This window comes from Pleurodeles waltl, chromosome 1_1, assembly GCF_031143425.1.
Source record: "Pleurodeles waltl isolate 20211129_DDA chromosome 1_1, aPleWal1.hap1.20221129, whole genome shotgun sequence".
Taxonomy (NCBI): Eukaryota; Metazoa; Chordata; class Amphibia; order Caudata; family Salamandridae; genus Pleurodeles; species Pleurodeles waltl.
The window spans coordinates 56,050,053-56,077,686 of NC_090436.1; the positions used below are offsets into that span (position 1 = coordinate 56,050,053).

At 44.7% G+C, this 27,634-nt stretch overlaps 1 protein-coding gene across 1 annotated transcript in view; it reads left to right on the plus strand.

Annotated features, from left to right (window-relative positions):
• The first annotated feature begins 417 nt into the window (after nucleotides 1-417).
• The window catches only part of LOC138291151 (vomeronasal type-2 receptor 26-like), a 198,949-nt gene continuing 171,732 nt past the window's right edge, over nucleotides 418-27,634 (plus strand). Inside the window, exons 1-3 of the mRNA XM_069230301.1 lie at nucleotides 418-483; nucleotides 18,032-18,273; nucleotides 18,718-18,844. Of these exons, the coding sequence (XP_069086402.1) occupies nucleotides 418-483; nucleotides 18,032-18,273; nucleotides 18,718-18,844 (435 nt within the window). The remainder of the gene's footprint in view (nucleotides 484-18,031; nucleotides 18,274-18,717; nucleotides 18,845-27,634) is intronic.

Consider the following 27,634-nt stretch of genomic DNA (forward strand, 5'->3'; position numbering starts at 1 on the left):
TTCAAAGTTGACTACCTCTCTGGCAATAAAAACTCTGCAGCAGACTTTCTTTCCAGGGTTCCATTAGACATCAAAGAAGATGTTGAAACTACTGAATTTCCCATTTTATTAATTGACTTACCTTCAATTAGTGACGATGAATAGAGAACAGCATACCAACAGGACAATACTTTATCCCTTTTGAAAGTGAAAGCTAAAGAGGGGTGGCCATTGATGAGAAAAGATCTTGAAGACAGCATCAAAGATTTTTGGGAAGTGAGATTAGAAATTAATGAGAAGAACAATTTTCTGCTCAGAAACGATAAGATTATACCTTCTCAGAGTCTTAGACTCAAAATCATCAAACTCGCTCATGAAGGCCATTTAGGAAGAAGTCTCACCAAAGCAAGAGTCAGAGAAATGTTTTGGTTCCCCGACATGGACTCCATGATTGAAAATGAGGTCAAGGAATGTTCCATCTGTGCGATAAGCGACAAAACGAAGGTAATCTGTAAAACCACTATCTCCCCAATACAAATTCCTAATAAACCGTGGGTGAAGTTAGCGTTAGATATCATTGGTCCTCTCAACTACTCTGGGCTTTCAAAATAATTTGCAATAGTACTAATTGATAATCAGTCCCATTGGATTTCCACTAAATTTGTTAATCAAATTACTACTGATTCTGTTATTAACTTTCTCAAAAACATTTTTGCTGTAGAAGGAATTCCAGAAATTCTCATAACGGACAATGGGGTTCAGTTAACGTCCGTGTTGATGAAACAATTCCTTGACTCAGTAGGTATACAACATCTTACCACCGCGCTATATTGCCCCAGAGCTAAAGGGCCTGCTGAACGGGCCAACCGCATGATTAAGGATTGTATACAATTCGCAAGTATCAACCATGTGAATGTTGAATATGCTATCAGGGGTATGCTGTGGGCATATCATACCACTCCAAATTCGATCACAAAAATATCTCCTTTTTCCTCATTACAAGTTAGAAAACCGTGCACGAAGTTCTTTCCATCATGGCTAGGGGGAGGAGAGAAAAGTGGAAAGGAAATCCCACATACCAGCCTAAAAGTAGCGGTACACCAAGAAATGTATAAGAAAAGATATGATGCTAAATACGGGGTAACAAAACAACACTGGAAAGAGGGAGATCAAGTATATATAAAGAAACCTATGGGGTATTCAAAGTCAAATATGAAAGAAACTAAGTTCATGGGTCCCTTCTGCATCACGAAGGTAAAGAAAAATGTGGTGGTGTTAGAAAATGGCCAATGCTGGAACATGGACAGAATTGTAAAGCAATCAACCCCTAACAATGGTGAGATCCTAAATGAAAACTCCAGATGGAGAGAGACATCACAGAACATGACTCGAAATGAGTTGCAAAGAACATTAAATAATCGTCTTTCTAGACCTCCGTTTTGGCACAAGGACTACAACATCTCTAAATGTTAACTGTGATGCATGACTTCTTTGTTCATAAAACAATTGAGTACAGCAATTATAACAGCCTTAATTAATGTCAGACTATCTGCATAAGAGTACGTGCATCAATATCATTATAAGGGGAAAGATGTGTTGTAATATAGTTTTTTAATGTATTAGGAAATCATAAGGTAAGGTAGTTGGCACTTAAGATAGTAATGAAATGTAGAAGTTATAAGTAATTTAGGTTTTAGAATTGGTATGCTCTGCTCCCCTGTGTGGGAGATGGAACATTCAGACAGTTGGAGACTGGAGGGTGGAATAGAATGTAGGAGATGACTGGATGAGCTCTGTGGTAGAGGTGAACAAGAAGGCTGTAAGAAGGGCGAAGCAGTGGAGATGAAAATAAAGTCTGAAACTTAAAGATAAGTACTGCGTTTGGACTTTATAATACTGTTTCTGCCGCTTAAGTAGATTTTCTACTTGAGCGGCAGCTTCCTCAACGTGAGTGGCAGCTTTCTCATCGCGAGCGGTCAAGGCCTACCGCGACTGCTCGTGTTCAGAAATCTCGCTCGTGCTCGCCAACTTAGTGATTATTCTCGCTCGCCAACTTAACGTTGGTGCGTGAGAGAAAAAAGTGCTCTGTGTCACTTCGTGGAGTTTTTCGGAACTCTGTGTACTCCGCCGGCGGAGCAGAATTCTTCGCCCTCCCGTAAGCTTGCGTGATATGTTGCCAGTATGTGTACTCCTGTCACAACCGCCAACATGAAGGTCCACCCATCCGTTTTAAATGCAGGCTGACCATCAGTTTGGCTATAGCAGTGACTACTCTGTCACCGCCATAGCCAAAGCTCTGTAATGATCCAATGGAGTAAGAGAGGTCGGAAAAATGGGTACATGTCCTCCAGAGTTGAGTTATGATGTGCAGTTCTGCATCAAACTGAGGAATGCCCTGACAGTAACTGCCGAAACAGCGGTTCCTGACAATGCTTTATAAATGACCGCCAGCTTGGCAGTCATTTTTAAATTTGGCGGTCAGGACCTCCACCAGAGCAACTGAGGTATTTGCTCCATCGCCTTGGCGAACCACTAATATATAAATGAGTCACACACATATTATTTTGTTTGCTCAATCCTTCCTAGATCATGTCATCCTCTAATCTGCTAGAACACTAGCAAGTCATCTGTGGCTTCATTTTGAGTCTTACACAGATACTGGTGATGAAGAGTTTTGCAGTGCAAGTTTCATAAACATTGGTGGGACATGTTTTAGAGTAATATCGATGCACTTTCTCTCAGTCATGAAGTGATGCCATTGTATCTGAGTTACATCTAAGGTAACTGACAAATGTTCTGTGCTTCCTCCGGTTATGTTATGTTATGTTATGTTATGTTATGTTAAGTTGCTTATATAGCGCATGGCTACCCGAAGGCCTCCCAGCGCTACAGGACAAATCTCCATAATTATGATTACAAAACAAGACATTCTAGACCAGCCAGGTTTTTAATGCTTTCCGAAAATTAAGTTCATGACTGGTTAACCGAAGGCTACAGGGAGGGAGTTCCACAGTTTAGCTCCAAGATATGCCACCGTGGTACCTCCCCATCTAAATTTTTTAACTCTAGGTATGGTGGCAAGCGCTGCTGATGCAGACCTGAGTTCTCTGTTGGGAGTGTAAAAAGATGCAAGGGTCTTTAGATGGTGGGGACCTCTATTGTATAGTGACCTATAGACACAGCACAGGGTTTTAAATGCTATGCGCTGTTCCACTGGGAGCCAATGAAGTGAGGAAAGGGCGTTTTTAACCAAGGCATACCTCTGTATTTCTAGGAGAAGGCGGGCTGTGGTATTTTGAACCACTTGTAATTTCCTTTTAACATATTTAGGAGAACCAAGATATAGGCCCTCATTACGACTTCGGTGGTCTTGAAAAAAGACCACCGAAACCGCAGGCGCCACAATACCGCCAGTGCTGGTGGTATGGTGGCACCCTATTTTGACATTTGCGCTGGGCCAGCGAACGGAAACGGCGTTTCCGTCCGCTGGCCCAGCGGAAAAGTCACATCAACATTGAAGCCGGCTCGTAATAGAGCCGGCAGCAATGTTGATGTGCAGCGGGTGCAGCAGCACCTGTCTCGCATTTTCAGGCAGCGAAATGCGCGATGGTGCTGTGTCTGGGGGCCTGAGTCCCCCTTATCGCCAGCCTTTCCATGGCAGTGTTTCCATGGGCAGGCTGGTGGTTGCGGACTCATAATCCCCAGGTCAGCGCTGCTTGCAGTGCTGCCCTGGGGATTATCACCGCCTGGCGGAAGCCTGGCGGTATAGTGGAGGGGCCAGCGGTATGGCCGTGGCAAATGCGCCATGGTCATAATATACTGGCGGAACACCGCCAGCCTGTTGGCGGTGTTACCGCCAGTGTTCCACTGTCCACCAGGGTCATAATGACCCCCATAGTCCATTGCCATAGTCCAGTCGAGAAATAATGAGAGCCTGAATGATGAGTCTTTTAGCCAAAAACGGGAGTATGGCAAAAATATTCCTCAGAAGCCTCATTAAACCAAAGCAGGTGGCAGAGATTTTTTTAGCTTGATGTTCCAGAGTAAGTTGGGAATCTAGCCAAACTCCTAGACTTTTAATATGATTCTTAGGAGCAGGCATCCTAGGGTTCGTGCCCGAGCGGGGACACTGACCCAATATCATTACTTCTGTTTTATCTCAGTTTAATTGGAGCATACTTTCATTCATCTATCTTGACCCTGCCTGTAAACAAAGAGACAATGAACGTTCATCCGGACCTGAATTAGAGGAAAACAAAACCACTAGCTGGGTGTCATCTGCATAAGAAACTAGGGAGATTCCGAATGGCTCCACTATCTTGGCCAGGGGAGCCATATAAATATTGAATAATGTAGGACTGAGGGAGGAGCCCTGTGGCACACCAAACTTGTATTTAAACCTGCTGGAAAGATAAGAACGATCAAGAACATGAAATGATCTTCCCTTCAGAAACGAGGAGAGCCAGCTTAGTGCGCCTCCCTCGATTCCCATCTCCTTCATCCTCTGACACAGCAAATGGTGATCTACTGTATTTAAGGCCGCACTGAGATCAAGAAGTACAATCACCGTAAGGTTCCCCTGATCCATACGCTTCCTGGCCTCTTCCATGACGGCGATCAAGGACAATTCAGTGTTGTGTAATGATCTGAAACCCATTTGGGTAGGATGAAGGATGTTGTTATCCACTAGATATGTAGAGAGTTGAGCATTAATGTGTTTGTCTAATATTTTAGAAGGGGATGGAAGTAACGATATAGGTCTATAATTATTAAGCACTGTTGCATCCAGGTTCGGTTTTTTCAGCAAGGGTTTGACTATGGCATGTTTCCACTGATCAGGAATGGTGCTTCTAGATATTGAGAGATTTAAAAGTCCAGTCTAAACAGGAACGATGACTGGACCTACCAGGGCCATTATCGATGGAGAAGCAGAGTCCAAAGGGGATCCTGATTTGAGAGACGAGAGGAGAGAGGCAACCTGATCCTGTGAGAGAGGAGAAAATTGCGAAATAGAAGAAGCACAATTGTGACGAAAATCTGCTGCATCTTCCGGGTGAGACTTACTATTCGCAAAACTTGAGTAGATATCAACAATATTTTGTTGAAAAAACAATGCTAGATTGTTGCTGTGTTCTTGAGAGGCTTCAACTAATTCACCGTCAGAGGGGTGATTGTAAAATGTCTTTGAGTAGCTGAAAAATCTCTTTAGAAGACTTAGAGGACTGTTCAATCCTAGCAGCGTAGTAGGTACTTTGAGCTCATTTGATTTCAGCGTGGTAGAGTCTAATCGCCTTCCTGTATTCTTCCTTTAAAACCGGCTCATAGGTTTTTCCTCCATCTTCTTTCTAAACATCTACATTTCCTTTTAAGGATTTGCAGATGGGGAGTGAACCACGAAGCGTTAGCTTTCCGGCAACTCACAGTTTTCATACTTTAGGGGAGTAGAGTATCTAAGCAGTCCTTAATCCAGCCATTGAATGAATCTATCCTGATGTCATTCTTATCAAGAAAAGGTCTAGAACATAGTCTTGATGAGGTCATCTGCAGCATTTCTGTAGAAACTGGGAGTATTTTATGACTACATATAAGAGTAATAATATCTGTGTAAAACATGAGGACAGGCCCAAAGTGTGGCTGATGGCTCCCATTTGTATTGCTAATGTACTAAGAGGAGCATTTGCTAACAAAATATAACACTGACTTCTTTAGAACAGGTGGACTTCTTATATACATTACATTGTCATTATTTATTTTTCAGTATGCCTCATAAACCTTTTGTTTTGACTACTTCCTAATGTTGTGCCTTCTCTGCATGGTTTACATTTTGACCTGTGTTTGTACACAGGGCCAGCTTTAGGACTGCTGGCGCCCTGTGCAACAGTTTATTGTGGCGCCCCCAACACATGACCTCCTCCTCCGTTTCACTCACTACCACCCGGCAGATGTGCCCCATATCTCTCCATTGCTCCCCTTTCACATACATTCATGTGTTTTTAAAGAACTTGTAAAGGCTGGCTTTACTAATCCACTCAGCTAGCCACATCATATATAGGGGCATATTTAAGAGCCCCTAGCACCATTCTAACACCATATTAGTGTCATTTGTTTTACGCTAATGTGGCGTTAGAAGGCCAAAAACGCAGTGCCATATTTACAAAGTGGCACAATGCATGCATTGCGCCACTTTGTATCTCTTTGCGCTACATTATGCCTGCGCCAGGCATAATGTATGCAAAGGTGGCATTCCCCCATTAGGGGGGGGGCAAAATAATGGTCCAAAGAAATCTGACCGATTTCTGTGCATCATTTGTTTCTGGCACTTTTAACGCCTGCTCAGAGGAGGCGTTGAAAGGAGGCATCTGTTGGTTAAAATGGGCCTCTGGGTGCTTTGCAGTATTAGCTTCAATATTTTTTACACTAATCCTGCAAAGCGCTGGATTAGCGTAAAAAATTCTGACATTAGTCCCGTAACTACCGCCATGTTGCGTTGTATTTTAAATACAGCATGCACATGGTGGCATTTGGGAAGCGCTAAGGGGCGCAAGAAATGGGTGCAGCGCCACTTTCTCTAAATATGGACCATAGGGGCATATTTAAGAACCCCTAGTGCCAGTCTAAAGCCAAATTGGTATAATTGTTTTTAAGATAATGTGGCGTTAGATGGCCAAAAACGCAGTGCCATATTTACAAAGTGGTGCAATGCATGCATTGGGCCACTTTGTAACCCTCTGCACTACATTATGCCTGCGCCAGGCATAATGTAGGCAAAGGGGGCCAAAACATGGTGCAAAGAAATCTAACAAATTTATTTGCGACATTTTTTTCCGGCACTTTTAACGCTCAAAGCAGGCATTAAAAGGAGTCTTCCATTGGTTACAATGGGCTTCTGGGTGCTTTGCAGGATTAGAGTCAACATTTTTTAGGCTAATTCTGCAATGCGCCGGACTAGCATAAAAAAATTCTGACGCTAGTCCTCTAACTACCGCCATGGTGCGCCGTATTTTAAATATGACGCCCACATGGTAGCGTTAGGTGGGGTGCTAAGGGGGGCAAGAAAAGTGGTGGAGCACTGTGTACAGCGCCACTTTTTTAAAATATGCCCCATAAGGTAGTGCTTGATTTGTAAATAGAAAGGTGTCGCTGCCCAAAGCCCTCCTTTTAAACACGCAGCTGCTGCAATTAAATGTGTGAACACGGAATACAGAGGCAGCAAAATCCTGAAGCCATCTCGGGCCTCTTCAATCCATTTACAGGCACTCCCTGCCCCTTCAGCTCACTGTTGCGGATTTCTGCTTTTTCCCATTGTGACGCTTTTTCGTTTTTCTCTTCCTCCGTCTTTCCCATATGTGTCTTTTTCTCGCAGTAAATGCTTGAGGCAGAAAAATAAGCGCCGGCCCTCAAAAATAAGTGCCGGTGCTCTGCACCAGAAACAACAAACACAAATTAAGCACTGCCATAGGGGTATATTTAAGAGTCCCTAGTGCCATTCTAACGCCAAATTAGTGTAATTGTTTTACACTAATGTGGCATTAGAAGGACAAAATTGTTGCGCCATATTTACAAAGAGGCGCAATGCATGCATTGCACCACTTTGTAACCCTTTGCGCTACATTATGCCTGCGACAGACATAATGTATGCAAAGGGGGCAAAAAAAATGAAACGTAATTTTTTTCCAGCACTTTTAACGCCTGCTCAGAGCAGGCATTAAAAGGAGGCTTCCATTGGTTACAATGGGCCTCTGGATGCTTTACAAGATTAGCGTCAACATTTTTTACGCTAATCCTGCAAAGCACCGGACTAGCGTAAAAAATTCTGATGCTAGTCCCCTAACTACCGCTATGGTGCTCCGTATTTTAAATATGACACACACATGGTGGCGTTAGGGAAGCGCTAAGGGGTGCAAGAAAAGTGGTGCTGCACTGCACACAGTGATCCAGTCAAGCAAAACATTATGGTCTGGACAAACATTTTGATCTAAGAAATAAATTATTTTTTTGGGATGTCTTAGTTTAAGCAAACAAATGATATATATTTTATATTGAGTTTTATTATCTGATACATTATCTGAAATATATAGATGTCATACTTTTTTAAGAATAATTTTGATTTGTATAATAAATGTTTTGCGAGCTTACTTGTTTAAATAACTGATAAAATTATTTTGAAGTAATGTGTATTTTTAAGACTATTTTTTGGAAGTTAATGTTTATATCTGTTTAGCTACTTATGTATTTATATATATATATATATATATATATATATATATATATATATATATTTGTATTATTATTGTTTATTCGGTCTAGATTTAGAGCATTAAAATACAATAAAACAATCATACATACCAATAATAAAAGCTTGTGTCCATCATTCAAAGAAGCCATTCAATTTAAGCTAAAAATGCATCTATAAAAACTGTTAAAACCATAGCTACTCATAAAAACGATCCTAATAAAAGGAAGAAGAAAAATTCAAACACCAGCAATATACAATATAGTGTACTGTAAGAATATAGAAATGGTTGTTAAAACAATACATTTGGGGTTAAATTATGTAAACAATTATAAAATTAATCCACAATTTTGAACTGCATTCAATGCCAATTAAACTGCACTATAGATAAAAAAAATAGTAAAATCACCAGAACCCTTGGTTAATGATAGTTAAAGGTAAACTATGCATTCTAAAAATCATATCCTAAAGCCCCCCAGTGAACCTGAGATATTTAAAATCCACACACTTGTTAGGTAAAATTCCCCATCAGGGTTGAAATACATGACACATCAAAAGCCTAAAATCTACTAGACTTGTCCAAGTAAATCTAGTTGGAGTCCCCATCCATAAGCTATAGAATACCAATCCAACTCAGAGCACCGAGGCTAGGGTGAACCTATGACGGATGGACCAAGCTACAGACAGATATTTGGTGACTGAGCTTACTACCAGCATAGATGGGTCATATTTGCATATTCTGAAAGCATTAGCTCGGTCCTGCAAAAGTAAAACTTTGCACAAAGGGATGATCCACCTCCCTCTAGGGCTCTTATAAAGGGGATAGAAGAACAACACGTGTTCGGGTGATTCCTTGCATCGGTGACAATTTATGCATCTATCAGTTGTGGGATTACTTGTTGACCAACAGGCCGTAAAACTGTTAACAGGTAAGATTCCATATCTTAGCTGGAGGAATAAGGCGCGGGCACGTGCAGGTATAGGGAGGTCCATGAAATTCTCGGGCCAGGGTTTATGTTTAACCTGCAGAAACTCTGCAGTTAACCGGCCTACCCCATTGCGGTGAAAAAGCTCATCGCTGAAGAACCTCCCTTTAACAAATAGTCTAGCGTTAGCAGGGATCAACTCGGGGTACTTCCAATAGTGAGGGAAACCTAATTTATCCCAGGCGGATTTCATCTCCCTCAACCATAGGATTTTTTCCCAACCCTGCGGGGATGTTATGAGATCTCTTATTGCTGCCCTAAATGGTTCAAGTTCATCAGTTTTCCATATTCGAATCCAGTATAAAAGCGGTCTCAGACTGTGTCTTTAATACTATTTAAACCTAGATCGAATCTGAGAGGGATCGTTGGTGTGCCCTTCCCTAACCTGGATATATGTCTGAGAAAGTGATTTTCTTTAGTTTGTAAAATATCCAGTTGTCTGTAGGAACCCCAGAGTTCCGCTCCATACAGGGCCGCAGCACAGATTTGGACTTTATAAATCTCGGAGATTGGATTCAACGGGGGACTCACTGCAGCTCTAGCCTTGCGTTCTAGTGCCCCACCTCTTTGGCTTATAATGAGTGCCCCTTTTCTGATAGCTGCCTCCCATCTGCCAGAATCGTTAGCCTAATGCCCAAATAATCAAACTCTGAGACTCTTTCCAGAGGAATTGAATTCATTACTATTTTTGCACATGATCTCTTTCTCGAGGCACTTAATATCATACATTTTGTTTTCTTGACATTAACATCCAGCCCATAATCTCTACAGAAAACACATAATTTATTAACCAGATTTTGGATTCCCATTGGTGATTTGGCTAGCAGGATAGTGTCATCCGCATAATGCAGACACTGTATTTTCTTCCCAGCCAGCTTGGGCGAATCATTGGTGCAATTCTCTAAATATTGAATACAATTGTTTATGTATAGGAGGAAGAGGGTAGGGGCTAGAACACAACCTTGTCTGACTCCTCTTTTGATGGCTACTGGGTCTGTCAACTCGCCATCCTTACCACACCTTATAAGTATTCTCGTGCAATCGAACAATGAGTTTCAAAGGACCTTTTGGAACGCCCATATTGGATAGTGTCAACCATAACAAGTTTCTGGGAACGAAATCAAATGCAGCTCTGAGGTCAATGAAAACCACATACAGGTCCCCCCCACCCAGATCCACATTCTTCCATTTGACTGCTAGGAACCTCAGGGCTTGATCTAAGGTACTAACTGCGGGTCTAAACCCTGCCTGTAGATCAGAGATAGCTTCGGACTCTGAAATCCATTCGTCAAGATGGAACAGAACTTGCTTCGCAAAAGATTTTGGGAGTTATCAAGTAAACATATCGGGCGGTAGTTGGCAGGGTCACTGGCACTACCTTTTTTGAAGAGGGGAACTATCTCGACTCCTTTCCAAGAGCGCGGGACAGGAGCTCCTGCCGCGACTGCATCACAGACTAGGTTTAAGTAAGGGGGCCATATGTCAGGTCTTGTCTTGTATAGGTCACCAGGGATCTTATCAGGACCCGGGGCCTTTCCCCAATTCAATGAAATTATTGCAGCTTTAGTTTCTTCTAGAGTGAATTTAATTGGGGTGGCCCCAGCAGTCAAGCTGTCATCAAGGCTCCTAAAGGTAGCTTCGGGTGGCCCTTCATATAATCGACCAAAGTGCTCAGCCCACACTGTGGAGAGGATTGAGGTACCAGGCAGGGGGGATGAGTCCCACTGTCATCTGCTATCAATTTCCAGAACCTGGAAATATCATTTACTTTTGCAGTCTCCAGGATAGCTACCCATCTAGACTCCTCCCAGCTCCTGCGCGCCCTACAATATTCCTGTTTGTAATCCTTCCTTGCTTGTTTTATATGCTCTGCGTGACCCCCTCTCAGGGCTCTCAATAACTTATGCTGGGCTTCCCTACATGTGTTGCTAAACCATCCTGCGCTGCGCTTCTTTCTAGATTTACTAACAATCTCTTTAGTGAAAAAATACTTTAAAGAGTTAAACAGTTCAGTATGAGCTGCTAGAAGCCCATCGCCGTCCTCTAAATACAGAAGCATATGCTCCATTTGGACTGCTAATAAACTATATTTTGATGTAAGGGAACCAAGAGAGGTATTGACAGACTCCCATTTAACATTACGTCTGTTATTTGTCAGAGCAAGCTGTTGTGCATGTGCCTTAGGGTGGGGAACTTCAAGCGAAGGCAGCAGACCCCTGGTCGATAAGATCAGTGGATCGTGGTCACTTTCTTCGTGATCTAGCACCCTCATGTCAATCATGTGACCCCACAATCGGATGTCAATTAAAATGTAATCAATCTGACTCTTGTGAGCTCCACGCCTAAAAGTATGGTGAGAGTTGACATCTGAGCGGGAGCGACCATTGCAAGCTCGAAGACCATGTGTTAGTGTAATGTCTACAACTTGATGAGCTATTCTATTCATCCTGGGTCTTTTACTCGACACTAGTTGAGGGATGCCCCAATAGGCATCCTCTTCTTTGTATAATTCTTGGGCCAGAGGATAGGGCTCAAAGGTAACGTTAAAGTCCCCTGCAATTAAGATGAAATGGGAGGAAATATTGCTATAAAGGAAGCTATCCAATATGGTCAGAGCGGTAGACTCATAATTACTGCCCGCACTCCTGTTGTAGATGTTAATTATTAGTAGGGGTCTCTCCTTAAGGGTCGATACTATGAAGGCCTGTAAATCTGGGCAACCCATATCTACAACTTCAACCTGGCACTTGAGAGAGCAGCTTAACCATTTAAGCAGCCCGCCCGAAGGTTTCCTGGAGGTCGCCTTACGCGCTGCAAAGCAGTAGCTTTTGAAGCCAGATCTATATTTAGGCCCCAATGCCCATGTTTCTTGAAAAAGAAATATCTGATGTTCGTCTATGAATTGGCCCCATTCTGGAATTTGCATTTTGTTCTCTAGCCCTGCTATGTTCCAGCTAAGAACAGTATCTAATACATCTGTCTTTCCTTGCCAAGCTTCGCCTGGGGATTGCGCTCTATTAGAAGTGATACAACTAGAAAGCTTAATATCCCTCATGATCCTAACTGGGCTACTCAGGCTAGCATAACCCTTTATTTTATTGCCCTGGAGATTACTCACCCCGCTAGGATCAGAGCCAATCGTATTCATATCCAGTGACTTGGCAGGGGAAATAAACCCAGGGTTGCAGGCTGTGCTTATCGCAAGGGTTTACCCCTTCCCACTGGCTCCTGAAAAGATCTTCTCACTAATTCCCAAATTACAGGGATCTATCAGGGTGGATGGTATGAGTGATGTAAGGCCTCTAGGAACTGGGTAAACAATCTGCTCAATCTCAGGGCTACTAGTTCCTACTCCCCGTAGTCCATCTCTGAGTCAATCTACCTCAGAGAGGGAAGATGAAAAGAGTCTGCGGCCTAGCTCCGGGGCAGACTGTGGCTGGGCACAGGGGTAGCCTCTGTGCGCCGTTAGCGGCTCACTGTTGGCTGCTGTAACTGCTGGGGGGGGTAGAACACTTGGAGTCTACACAGAGACACTTCCCCTGCTAAGGGATAAGGTCTACGAGCATTTGAAGAGAGCTGCTGAACAAAAGCAGGTGAGTTAAAATTAATGACAATACAGTCCCCCATACCGAGCTTCTCCAACTAACCCACCCACCTCACCCTCCTCACCATCAGTATCGAGGGTACCATATAAAATGCAAATCTAGCATATGTATGTAGCTAGTGTATAATCTTGTTTTCAGTTCGGTAAAAGATTCCGGGATATTGGTTTTAAGTTCAGGAACGTTTTTTAATAACAAGAACGTATGGGCATGATTCAGGTGGAAGGTGTAAAGTTCTAGATCTAATCCCACCGTTAATCTGCACTGTCTCCGGGGAGCCCGATTGATGATGCTCACAAACATATATATATATATTTCTGTAATTTAAAATAAAAGTTAAAATATTTTTTAAAGTGTCATATATATATATATATATATGACACTTTAAAAAATATTTTAACTTTTATTTTAAATTACAGAAATGCTAATTACAGTTTATAAACCTGCTTAAATTCTTCCATTTTTCTTCATCTTCATCCTGCATATATTCCTGCAAATTAACAAACAAACAAATACTTTCCTTCCCAAATAATAAATCAGCAATATTTATTTTTTTGTTTCTGGTTCAATTTGAGACCTTCAATCACTCCTAAAGAAGCATTAGAGTTTTCAACCATGTTCTTCAATTCACATTTACATTAATATTTCACAAAGAAATATTTTTACAATTTTTCTTCGACTTAAATAAACAATTTTACTTTACCCTATATTTCTACCACTGGGAGATATCTGCATAGTAAAGTACAGGGAAAAGTAAAATGTTTAATAAACTTGGATATCTATTTTAAGGTAAATATTAATGTACATTAAATTTATATACGTACTTTAAATGCAGAAAAAAGACAACATGCTACTGCATTATTTACTTAATTTTGAATAAAATCTTTAAGTAATTTAAATATAGGGGTGTGGTTAGTAACATGGCTGACCGTCACCTCTGAACCAGAGCTCCCGGCCCGCCAACAGCATCCAGCAACTTCCTGCTGCAGTGCAACCAATCCAATAAACGTAGTGGACTGTATAGCCACTGGGACACAAAGGGGCACATTTATATGCCTCCAGCTGTGGTGGGTGTTCCTTGGGGAACGGCAGCAGAGCCATAGCTGAGATTGCTTGGGGGCGGGGCCAGGGGAGACGGAGCTGCCCTGCCCGTGGGAGACTACGTTGCAGGAGCAGAGCGGCGACTTACAGTCTGCTACTTGCTGCTGTCTTCTGTAGGAAAGTACCATCTTGCCTGGCATGTATCCCCATTTTTACTTGTGTGTATGTTTGTTTTTGCCTGTGTCACTGGGATCCTGCTAGCCAGGACCCGATTGCTCATAAGTTGTGCCCTGTATGTGTTCCCTGTGTGTTGCCTAACTGTATCACTGAGGCTCTGCTAACCAGAACCTCAGTGTTTATGCTCTCTCTGCTTTTAAAACTGTCATTGCAGGCTAGTGACTAATTTTACCAATTATGATTGGCACACTGGAACACTCTTATAATTCCCTAGTATATGGTACCTAGGTACCCAGGGTATTGGGGTTCCAGGAGATCCCTATGAGCTGCAGCATTTCTTTTGCCACCCATAGGGAGCTCAGGCAATCCTTACACAGGACTGCCACTGCAACCTGAGTGAAATAACGTTATTTCACAGCCATTTTAAACTGCACTTAAGTAACTTATAAGTAACCTATATGTCTAACCCTCACTTAAGGAAGGTTAGATGCAAAGTTACTAAGTGTGAGGGCACTCTGGCACTAGCCAAGGTGCCCCCACATTGTTCAGGGCAATTTCCCCGGACTTTGTGAGTGCAGGGACACCATTACACGCGTGAACTATATAGAGGTCAATACCTATGTGTAGCTTCACAATGGTAACTCCAAACATGGCCATGTAACATGTCTAAGATCATGGAATTGTCCCCCAATACCATTCTGGTATTGGGGTGACAATCCCATGCATCTCCGGGCTCAGCATGGACCCCGGGTACTGCCAAACTAGCTCTCTGGGGTTTTCTCTGCAGCTACCGCTGCTGCCAACCCTCAGACAGATTTCTGCCCCCCTGGGGCCTGGGCAGCCCAGTCCCAGGAAGGCAGAACAAAGGATTTCTTCTGAGAGAGGGTGTTACACCCTCTCCCTTTGGAAATAGGTGTTAAGGGCCGCAGAGGAGTAGCCTCTCCTGGCCTTTGGAAACGCTTTGAGGGCACAGATGACAGATGGTGCCCTCCTTGCATAAACCAGTCTACACCGCTTTAGGGATCCACCAGCCCCTGCTCTGGTGCAAAACTGGACAAAGGAAAGGGGAGTGACCACTCCCCTGTCCATCATCACCGCAGGGGTGGTGCCCAGAGCTCCTCCAGTGTGTCCCAGACCTCTGCCATCTTGAATGCAGAGGTCTGAGGCCACAATGGAGACCTCTGAGTGGCCAGTGCCAGCAGGTGATGTCAGAGACCCCTCCTGATAGGCTCTTACCTGGTTAGGTAGCCAATCCTCCTCTGAGGGCTATTTAGGGTCTCTCCTCTGGGTTTCTAGTCAGATAACGAATGCAAGAGCTCACCAGAGTTCCTCTGCACTTCTTCCTTCGACTTCTGCCAAGGATCGACCGCTGACTGCTCCAGGACACCTACAAAACCGCAACAACGTAGCAAGAAGACTACCAGCAACATTGTAGCGCCTAATCCTGCTGGCTTTCTCTACTGTTTCCTGGTGGTGCATGCTCTGAGGGCTGTCTGCCTTCACGCTGCACTGGAAGCCAAGAAGAAATCTCCCGTGGGTCGACAGAATCTTCCCCCTGCCAAGGCAGGCACCAAACTTCTGCATCACCGGTCCTCTGGGTCCCCTCTCATCTTGACGAGCGTGGTCCCTGGAACACAGGAGCTGGATCCAAGTGACCCCGACAGTCCAGTGGTCCTTCTGTCCAAATCTGGTGGAGGTAAGTCCTTGCCTCCCCGCGCCAGACAGTAATCCTGTGTACTGCGTGATCTGCAGCTGCTAGGGCTTCTGTGCACTTTTGCAAGACTTCCTTCGTGCACAGCACAGGTCCCCGGCACTCCGTCCTGCAGTGCCCAACTCGCTGAGTTGACCTCCGACGTCGTGGGACCCTCTTTTGTTGTGCTAAGATGACCTCCGTGCTCAGATTTTCTGAACGCCTGTTCAGGTGCTTCTGCGGGTGCTGTCTGCTTCTGCATGGGCTCTCTCTATTGCTGAGCACCCCCTCTGTCTCCTCCTCAAAGGGGCGATCTCCTGGTCCTTCCTGGGCCCTGGCAGCACCCAAAATCTTCAGCCATGACTCTTGCAGCTAGCAAGGCTTGTTTGCGGTCTTCCTGCGTGGAAACAACTCTGCATCCTCCAGCACACTGTGGGACATCTTCTGACCAAAGGAGAAGTTCCTGGCTCCTTCTGTTGTTGCAGAATCTTTGGCTTCTTCCACCTGGAGGCAGCCATTTTGCACCTTCATCCGGAGTATAGTGGGCTCCTGCCCCCCCTGGACACTTGCGTGACTCTTGGACTTGGTCCCCTTCCTTTGCAGGTCCTCAGGTCCAGGAATCCATCTTCAGTGCTTTGCAGTCAGTTGCTGTCCTTTCAGAATCCCCTATCTTGACTTTACTGTCTTTCTGGGGAAGTAGGGTAACTGTACTCCTACTTTTCAGGGTCTTGGGGTGGGGTATCTTGGACACACTTAGGCACTCATTCTGACCTTGGCGGGCGGCGGAGGCCGCCCGCCAAAGTCCCGCCGTCAGGTTACCGTTCCGCGGTCGAAAGACCGCGGCGGTAATTCTGACTTTCCCGCTGGGCTGGCGGGCGGTCGCCTTCAGGCCGCCCGCCAGCCCAGCGGGAAAGAGGCTTCCACGATGAAGCCGGCTCGGAATCGAGCCGGCGGAGTGGAAGCTGTGCGACGGGTGCAGTTGCACCCGTCACGTATTTCACTGTCTGCCAAGCAGACAGTGAAATACTTGTAGGGGCCCTCTTACGGGGGCCCCTGCAATGCCCATGCACTGCAGGGGCCCCCAGGGGCCGCGCGACCCCCCCTACCGCCATCCGGTTCCCGGCGGTCGGACCGCCGGGATCTGGATGGCGGTAGGGGGGGTCGGAATCCCCTCGGCGGCGCAGCAAGCTGCGCCGCCTTGGAGGATTCTATGGGGGGCGGTACACTGGCGGGAGACCGCCAGTGTTGCCGGTCCGACCGCGGCTTTACCGCCGCGGTCGGAATCCCCATTGGAGCACCGCCGGCCTGTCGGCGGTGCTCCCGCGGTCCTCCGCCCTGGCGGTCTTTGACCGCCAGGGTCAGAATGACCGCCTAAGTGTTTATTTTGACTCTAACCTGCCTAACATCATTTTTTGGTGCAAAACCTCCCTCTTCCATACCGCCAGCCCCACCCGGCTAACGTCATTTTTTTTAACGCTAGCCTACCCTTTGCACCAGCTTGCACCATTCCATAAATATGGTGCCCAGCTGGTGCAAAAAATGGTGCAAGCCGGTGCAAAACTTTTTGGTGCAAAACTGAGTTAGTGCAGTTTTGCACCAAAAAGTATAAATAAGGGCCTGGGTTTTTGGAGGTAAAGTGTATCTAAGTGGTTGGAGTTATGGAAGGAGGTAGAGATTGGAAGAAAGAATGTGGTGGCTTATGGAGGTGAAAGATGGAGTAAGTACAGAGTGATTAATGTTGGTAACATTTATAGTTTTGATTCAGTTTTTAGTAATTGTATCTCACAGTTGTGTGGTGTGTGAAGATTTGTATGTCCTGCTTATTTTGTGTGCAGTGAATTGGCAGGTATGTAGGACCTGTGAACACTGCATATGATGTGTTTTGTGTGTGTTTGGTGTGCTTTGCATTGGGGTGTAATCACATCACCGTAGACCAGTAGACTTCTCCACATGATTCATTTATTATTGTCTTGTTTTTTTGTGCCAGCAGTTGGTGTTCAGGTTGCTTTAGAGTCCAGTGTGGTGTGATTCCCTTAAACAAATGCCTGTTTTTCAATTGATATTTCAAGGTTGTGTTCTCAACAAGACATGTTTGAACTATTTTTTAAAGTAGCATTTACAGAAAGATATCAGACTCTTTCAGATCCCTCTGCTGGTACAACTGTTTGTTTTAAATACATTCTTCTATTGTGAAAAATCCTTGTAAAGGAACCATCAGTCCCTTACCTTTCATAAAGGAAAAATACCTCTTAGTCAAAGTGTTGCCAGTATTCATCAAATTTTCCTGTTTTTCGTGTCTCAGTTTTTTCTTTCCCCCTTGCAGATTAGTTACGGAGCTGTAGATCCTCTTCTAAGTGATGGAAGGATATTTCCAGCCTTGTACCGGACTGTCCCAAATGAGGTCTTCTATTATGAAGGAATCGCTCAGTTATTAAGACATTTTGGCTGGACCTGGGTTGGGATCCTGACCTCAGACGATCAAGGTGGAGAAACAGCACAGCGAGAATTGAAGAAGGTTGTTGCTCAGATTGGAGGCTGTATTGAGTTTTCATATACGTTAACAACGTATGTTTCTCTAGTAAAAGGCATAAACTTGAGTTTCATCACAAACGCTATCAGAAAATCAACGACACAGGTGATCATTTTCTATAGTAGCACAGCAGCCATCACTCACTATTTCTTTTATGAACGGTGGAACAAAATCCCTCATAAAATTTGGATTATGTCATTGTCTATCTCTAGTCTTTTTGAGTATTCTGGATATCCAGATGGATTAAATGGAAGTCTCGCATTTTCAATCCGAAAAGAAGAAATAGTGGGATTTGAAGAATTTCTGCATAATGTCACTCCATCAATGTTTGCAAATTATTTAGCTCTGGAAGAGCTATGGGAGATGCACTTCCAGTGTGAATTGAAAGACGGTTATAGGATCTCCTCTCCATCATTACAATATTGTTTTGGTAATGAGACCTTTAAAAGTCTTGACTTGTTCATGTCTTTCTCCTCCAGACTCTTATATACATATAATGTTAACATAGCGGTCTATGCATTGGCAAAAGCCTTACATGACATGTATTCATCTGATCCCAGACCAGGAACCCCTTGGAGATCAATGTTGGACAACAAACAGTGGAAGGTAAAATGAATCACTTGCACTTTCATATTGATCAATTACTGTACGAAAGGGCAAGTTGTGTGTGGAATTAAGGGGTTGATGTTATTTGATGGTGGTTAAATTAAGTAGTGGAGTGTTAGGAAGAGGACGGTTGATGGTCCAATGCTGGATATTTGTCAGTCTTATTGCAATGAATTCCCCCAAAGGTATCGATGTTATGACTTTTCCACAGAAGACAAATTAGTGAACAATGATGAGCTCAGGGGGTCCTCATCTCACCTTACATTCTCTGGACACAGATAGAAGTCACAGTCTGAAATAACTGACGATTGCAGCAACATACAAGTCAAACTTGCTACTTCAAGTCTACAACCCTTGTACAGAAAAACAAAATCCTATGTTATACATAGCATAGTGAGTGAGATCAAAAGGCCACCACTCTCTACCTTGACTTACCTTTCCATGGAAGTATCCTACTTGCCTCCTGCCCCTAAATCATCCCCAGCAAGGATTCTTCCATCCAAAATATCAGCACCACCACTGCTTCTCTGGTCCCAGCCTTCCAGCGGACACTGTACTACACTGCCATGCTATTTACCTCCTTTTTCTATTATTATACTATCAAGAGAACTCTGCTTCTACTAGCCAACTGTGTTGTTTTCTTCTAAGTCCCATATCAATATCGTATGTCTTTACAATTGTCATCTGACTTCACTGGTTACCTCAAATTTCCCTATGTAAAACCAGCATTCAGACTCCCAAAGTGTCTCTGTATCTGATGGCACAACAAAATATTAAATCCATCCAGATCTTCAAGCCACCATAATATCATCTATCTTCCAACAAGCCATTTGCTCAAGGGGTCAAGGTAGTAAGTTAAGAGCATGCTCTTTGGGCATGCCCAGCTCTTCACAAACTATGCACCTCAATTCATTGGCAAAAAAGAACCATGCTTGAGAGGGTCTTGAAGACCAATTGTATAAAGCAGATCTAAAGGCTTTCTTCGATATATGTTGAAGCACCAGGACCTCACAGAACGCAAATTAAAGGCTCAAGAACACTTTGATGGACAATTCAACTTAGGACAAATATTGTTCATTCACATAAACCACTGCAGAATGCCGTTATCTGTGAGCCTTCATGGCAAGGTTTAACTGAGTAAAAATGTGCTCACTTCAGATAATCTAGACTTAGCCACATCCCAGGTCACTATTTGGACATCCCTGCATCCCCACTAAAAGTAGGCCTTATTAACATGTAGTAGGCCAATAAATATACCCACTGTCACACTAGTAAACAAAGTCACCCTGTAAAAATGTTCAAACCCAACCTATACTGCAGGAGGCCCTGACTGCAACAGGACAGGAACAAAGTGGCTGATGGACTGCCTGAATTAACCTCAGTCACTGGCAATCACTGAGGGTTACACCCCAGTCTGTTGTTTTTCTCCCCCTATGCAACTCTAGAAAGAGATCAGACATGTACAAATCAGACTTGATCCTTCTCCAAAATGAGCAGTCCACTTCGACCAGACCCCCTTCAGACAGGAACACAAGCAACCCTGAACAGGGTTTGGCCTACTTAAGTCTCATAAGTGAGGTACAGCTTGAGTCCTGTGACACAGTGAGTTTGGAACACAAGTCTGGGCACACCTGTCACACCTAGCCTGAACTGCTACTCGGGCATGGTTGGTTCATGGCAGGCTATCCTACTCTGAAAGCAGACCCCTAGCCTGCAGTCAAATGGGCAAATGCCACAGTAGCCTTATGGGCAGTTCAGCACTGAATATGCCATTAACATATAACTGTAGAAGGCTGGCCTGGTGTGTGGTGGGTACCTAAGGTACTTACACCATATACCAGGTCCAGGAATCCCTTATTAGTGTAGTGTAGTCAGTGTCTAGAAGCCAGGCTCTCTAGAAGTAGCTGAGGATGAGCAGCCAAGGCGTATCTAGGAGACATGCAAAGCTCATGCAATACCACTGTAGTCACACACAATACTTACACACATTAAAGAAAACACTCAGTGTTACAAAAATAAAGGTACTTTATTTTGGTGACACAAATACCAAAAATACCATAGAGGCTATACTCCCTTAGGAGGTAAGTAATACATAAATGATATACAATAGTATGCAGAAATAGCCATAAAACAGCTAGAAAACAATAGTTTTACAATATAGTGAAAATCACAATAGAGAATAATGGCCCTAGGGAAAGCACAAACCATATACTAAAAAAATGGAATGCGAGAGTCGGTCCCCCACCTAGGCAAGTGAAGTGTGTAGAGGGGAGCTGGGAGTACAAGGAAAGCCCAACGGTATGTACCACTACACCCCCAGTGACAAAGAAAGCAGGAGTAAACTACTGTAAATTCTCCAGAACACCCACTTAGAATAGAAGAAGAACAATGCAAAGCCCAGAAGAGACTGCAAGACACCAACAGTGGATTCCTGGACAAGAGAACCTGTGGAAGAAGGGGACCAAGTCCAGCAAGCACAGCAGTGTTGAGGAAGGGCATGAGCCCCTACCCACCAGAACGAAGGTGCAAGAGATGAGTCGATAGTGATGAAGGAGAGTCAGTACTGCACCCTAGAAGATGGAGATGAGTTCCTGGAGGATGCAGGTGATGTCCCACGCTGGAAGGAGGATTGCAGTCAGGTTTGCATCTTCGGATTCCAACAACAAGACTTGGCACATGCAAAGCTCGCGGTTGGCAGAAAGTGGTGCTTCCAGGGACCAGAAAGGACCAGGTGGGCTCTACCCAGGAGGAGGTGTCAGAGGAGGCCCTCAGCAACACAGGGAGCCTGCAGACGCACAGGCAACACCCACAGGAGTCCCACAGGATGGGTCACAGAAGTCGAAGAAGGAGCCCATGCAGCACTACAAAAAGGAGTCCCACGCCGCCGGACACCACTCGGGGAGCTGTGCATCGCAGAATGGGGTGCTGGGGGCTGGAGCTTCAAGATGCCTGAAGCTCCCTTGGAGAGGATGCCAACAAGCAGCTGCAAATGACAAGGTGCACAGGGGTAATGTTCTGCGTGGGAAGACAATGGCTTATCTCAACCCAAGATGGACAGCTGGAAGACAGGACCGTCGGGACCACTTCAGTCCACCCCCATACTGCAGGATCCACGTGGCTCAGCAGGAGAGGGGATCCACGAAGCCAGTCATTGTTGCAGTTGGTGGCTGCAGATGCAGGGTAGTGACTCCTTCACTGCAAGGGAGACTCCTTCTTTCTTGTGCAGGCTGTCCTCTGAGGAGGCACGACCAGGGAAATGTTGCAGTTGCTGGAAGGAGCCGTGGATACAGTGTTGCAAGCAGCGTCTTGCTTCTTTGTTGCAGTTTGTCGGGTCCTGGAACGTCCAGATCCAGTTTCTTCGGTCAAGAGTCAAAGTGGAGGTTGCAGAGGAATCCTGCTGGAGTCTTGCAAGCAGAATCTGAGGAACCACCCACGATAGAGACCCTAAATAGCCCTGGAAGTGGGATTGGTCACCTGGCTGGGTGGCCACCTATCAGGAGGGAGCTCTGACATCACCTGCCTTCACTGGCCACTCAGATGCTCCCAGAGTTCCCTGCCAACCTTGAATCCAAGATGGCAAAACCCAGGGGCCCTCTGGAGGAGCTCTGAGCACTACCCCTAGGGTGGTGATGGACAGGGGAGTGGTCACTTCCCTTGGGAGTGGTCATTCCCCTTTCCATTGTCCACTTTTGCACCAGAGCAGGGACTGGGAGTCCCTGAACCAGTGTAGACTGGTTTATGCAAGGAGGGCACCGAATGTGCCCTTCAAAGCATTACCAGTAGCTTGAGGAGGCTACCCCTCCCAAGCCTGCAACACCTATTTCCAAAGGGAGAGGGTGTAACACACCTCTCCCAAAGGAAATCCTTACCTTCGGGGCTTGAGCTGATCAAGCAACAGGAGGGCAGAAACCTGTCTGTGAGGTGGCAGCAGCTTGGGCTGCCTGGAAAACCTGCAAAAGGCTGTAGGAGCAATGCTGGTGGTCCTCTAAGGAGCCTCCAGAGTGCATGGAATCATACAACCAATGCCTGCAAAAGCCTTGGGGTATGATTCCAACATGTTTGATATCAAACACGCCTATGTTTGGAGCTATCATTTGTAGCTGGACATAAGTATTGACCTATGTCCAGTGCACGTCTAAAATAGTGTCCCCGCAGTCACAAAGTCTGTGAAAATAGGCCTGGAGTTCATGGGGGCACCTCTGCTAGTGCAAGGTGCCTTCACACACAGGTACTTGCACCCTGCCCTCTGGGCTAGAGGGCCTGCCATAGGGGTGACTTATAAGTGACCTGGTGCAATGAAAAGTGGCAGTGAAAGGGTGATTGCACCTTTTCACGCAGGCTGCAATACCAGTCCTGCAGAACCCTTTGCTTGGGCTCCCTATGGGTGGCAAAATATATATTGCAGCCCTTAGGGATCCCCTGGAACTCCAATGCCCTGGGTACCTAGGAACCAAATACTAGGGACTTACACTGGGGCACCAGTGTGCCAGTTGTGGGATGAAATACAGAGTTTTGGGAGAGAGCATAATTACTAAGGTCATGTGTTGGAAAATGGGCTATTGGTAAGGGCAGGTAAGTACCTACACTTACCAATAGGCCACTAACCTCCACTTAGGTCCAATTAGGTCTCAGTAAATTAAACCCAGCTCAACCCTTGGTAGCTTGGCAACGAGCGACAAGGCTTAACTTAGGAGACAAAGCGTAAAACATTCAAATATCACAAAACAGTAATTAAATAAAACACAGGAAACTGTTTAAAAATCCAAAATCAATTTATAACAATAGATTATATTTTTATCTTTAAAATGACACCAAAACAAATAAGATCAGATAAGGGGAACCGGAGATATGCATTTTTAAGAATTATTGCTTTCTAGCGCATAAAAACAAAAAGCGCCAATCTGGTCATCTGGTCGCACCTCGACCGGGTCAAATTCAAAGTTTAAGGCTGACCGCGTTGGAGCCCGGCTTAGCTACAGCCCACGTGAGGCCTCGGTCAAAAGTTCACCTTAGGACTTAGTCGTTTTTCTGAAGATTTTCTTCAGCGGGGCGAACCTGCCAGTCCAATCCGACCTCCTGGAACTCTTCCTCGGATACGCGTCGCGGGAGTCCTCGGTGAAGATTTTTACCTTCGGACGTAGTCATTTTTTAGAGGTAAAAATCCTTCGACCGGGGCAAACCTGGATCTTGATTCAAAGTCCTTGGAGCTCTCCTCGGATACGCTGACTGGGAGGTCCCGGTAAACTTCCTACTTGCGGACTTGGGGCCAGATGTAGCAAAGGGTTTTACCTATTCTGTCCTTATGGGAAAATGTGTCCGTACATATGGCCCTTAGTCTCTTTTTTGGAGATTTTCTTCACCGTGACGAACCTGCAAGTCAGGCCGGGTTGTGGTTCAAGCAAGCCGGCTAGAGTTGCCGCGGAGGGTCGTCCCTTTATGGAGCTTTTTTCCAAAAGTTCTCCAAACTTCTGGATCTTCTTCCAGATGTTCTTTTAAGGTTCTTTTGGGGTCCACAGCTCACCCCAAGGTTCCAGAAGCTCTGAGATGATCCTTGGGGGGTGTGGACTACAACTCCCAGAATGCACCTGGCTCATACTCCTTTTTGGCCACTGGACAGTGATCAGCTGGTTGGTTTCTTCAGGAGTTGGTGCAGAGGACTCTGGTTAGCAATTTTTCACCTGTAGCAAACAGGGAGTCCCTCCTTGAACCAGTTGAAGCCAGGCAAAGTCCTTCTTGTGGTGAAGCCCAAGTGTGCAGCTGGTGCAGTCCTTCAGAGTGCAGGGTCCAGGTGCAGGCCAGGGGTCCAGAAGGGCAGTCCTTCTTCTCCTGTAGTTCTTCCTTGTTGGAATCTGATGGGGATCTGGTAGGGAACTGAGGTGTGGGTGCAGGTCTGCCAGTTTTATCCATGCTCCTGGGTGAAATACATTGGGGTCCTGGTTCTCCAATCAGGTGCAGGGTCCTTCCCCCTGTGATGACCACTTCCTGGGAAGTGTGGCAAAAATCAGTCCCAGGGAGCAACATTCCTCAAAAATCCATCATGGCTGAAAGTGATTTTTGGAGGTTACATCTGGCTGAGCCCACCCACTGGTGTGGCTAAAAATCCAAAAAACACCCCTCTCCTGCCCTCTCCTAATCTAATCAAGCGGGCACCTAATTGTCTGGGTTTGCAGGATGAGAGGGTGTTGTTGGGTTGCTCCAAGTGTCCTTCTCTGCCTTTGAAGACCAGTTTGGCAGCCCACCCCCTTCCTGCCTCACCATCTGCTGAGGGGAGATCTCCTCCCACAGGCACATCTCTTTGTGTGGAGCCAGGCCACTTCACACCTCATCAAGGCTGCCTGGCCAGGCTGCCAGAGGCTGGCCAATCAGAGCACAGCAGCAAAAACACTGCAGGGCTGAAGTTGGCAACTTTTCAGGTAAAGTTTAAAACTCTTTACCTGAACAAGTTATATTAAATCCCACAACTGGAAGTTGTGGGATTTATTATAACAATTAATTTGATACCAAACTTCTGGTATCTGTTACTTAAGGGGACTTTAAAAACAAATTTGGCTGTTTTACCTTACCAGGGCTTATAAAACTAATTTTATAAGGTCCCTGCTTATAGTTACATGGCACCCAGCCCTAGGGGCACATAGGGCACACCTTAGGGTGACTTATATGTAAAAATAAGGTAGTTTAAGACTTTGGAACTACTTTTAATTCCAAAGTCGAATTTGCATATAACTTTAATTTAAAAGCAGCCAGCAAGGCAGGCCTGCCTTTAAAATGACACTGGGCACCTCAGCAGTGCACCTATGGGTGCACTACCTGTGCTGGGATCCCTAAACCTACATGCCCTACCATATACTAGGGACTTATAGGTAGGTTGACTTAGCGAATTATAATTAGCCTAGTTTGCATACTGATTTTACACAGAGCACAGGCCGTGGACTGGTCAGCAGTACCCTGGGCACCACCAGAGTCAGGAAAACACCAGCAAAAATTGGAAAACGGGGGCAAAAAGTTAGGGGGGCTCTGCAATCAGCCCTGTTCTCTCACATCCTGGTTAGCAGGATTCCAGTGAACACAATCAAACACACTGACATCAGGCAGAAAAGTGGGGTAACCATACCAAAAAATAGGGTACTTTCCCACAGTAACAATGAAACATGGTCCATCAACCTGACACCTAGCTCAAAGTAATCTCTGTTATCACTTTTGACAAGCTTCTCCCAGTAGGCACAAAAGTGTTACTGAAGGGAAAGGGTAATATTAGCACATTCCACGGAAGTGCCCAACACATTTCAAATGTATAGCTGCATCCTACGCTATAAAATACAAGAGCTCCTGCTCAACAGCAGAGGTAAGCCTACATCTAGGTTACAGAATACTAATCCAAATTTCCCTAGTAAGTGGCTTAAACCAGCAGCTTCACAGATGGACCATGGAGCACGTTAGGACAATAACGACAATACACAATATGAAGCTATTGTGGAACTTTGCAGGATTAGCTCCATAAATGATTATGCTAATCCTGCAAAGTAAAGGGAGGCCCATTGAAAGAAATGGGTGCGTCATTTTAACGCCTGCTCTAAGCAAGCGTTAGAAATGATGATAAAAATGGCGGAGTCAAATGTTGTAAATTTCACTGTGCCTTTTTTGCGGGCCTCCCAATGGCGGAATGCCCCCCTTGCATACATTATGCCTGGCGGTGGCATTATGTGGCTCAAGGAGTCACAAAGTGGCGCAATGCAAGCATTGCACCACTTTATAAATATTGTGAAGGAGAATGGTCTCCTTAACTTGTAAAAAAATTACACTTGTGTGGCACTAAGAGGTGATAGGGCCTTGTAAATTAGGCCCATAGTTAGCAGACCAGTGACTTAACTGACAGTGCCCTGGGTAAGAAACACAGGGCAATCTGCAAGAGACACAAAAGAAGTAATGTCAAACTTTGCTAAAAGACATACATTGCTAAAGAATTTATAAGACATAAATAAAACAAACAGAATCTTCAAACTTTAGTAAGAAATGACCCACTCAGATATCAAAAAGTCACCTTCTATTCCTTCAGGACACATGTAAAGACACCCTGATGTTCAAGGAGATAAAAATAAAAAGCAGGAATATAATTCACAGAATCATGCTTTACTATACCCTACCTCTTCAGCCATCTAGGCTTTATTTTCCAATTTTCAAAGCAGGAGAAAATCAAGACTAGATCCTAGCCCCAAAACCCCTAAAGCATTAAACTTGGAAGTGAATCCACAGATGAAGTAAGCATGAAATAACTCTTACAATGTGATTTCTGCTGACTTCAGAAGACTGAATTACACATCTCTCTTCAGAAGGATTGTTGCTAATCCCGACAAATTGACTGTCATCACCCACTCTGCAGGTCAAGAATGGCATCTATAAGGCATATATAGACACAGTAACCTTAATGGTGCAACATTATTAACAATGAACAAGCCCCTGCCTTCACCAGAAGATATATAAATGTAGGTTCTAGTCTTAAAGCTTATGTTTAGCAGATCACTGTCTTACCGTCCTAGATACAATAGCCTACATTGTAAAGTACTCATGAGGAATCAGTAAAACAAATTACATCTTCAAAATCTTTCAGAAAATAACTAACTAGGAAACGCTAAAGTCACTAACGGTTCCTGCCCAAAGCACCTCCTGATGCCCTGTAAGACAATAATATAAAAACATCCAGAACTCCAGTTCTCACAATAATGAACGTAGACCGTACATTAGCACCTTTTCCCCTATCATCAATGCTTTTCTTTCCTCCTTCAAACAAGTCTT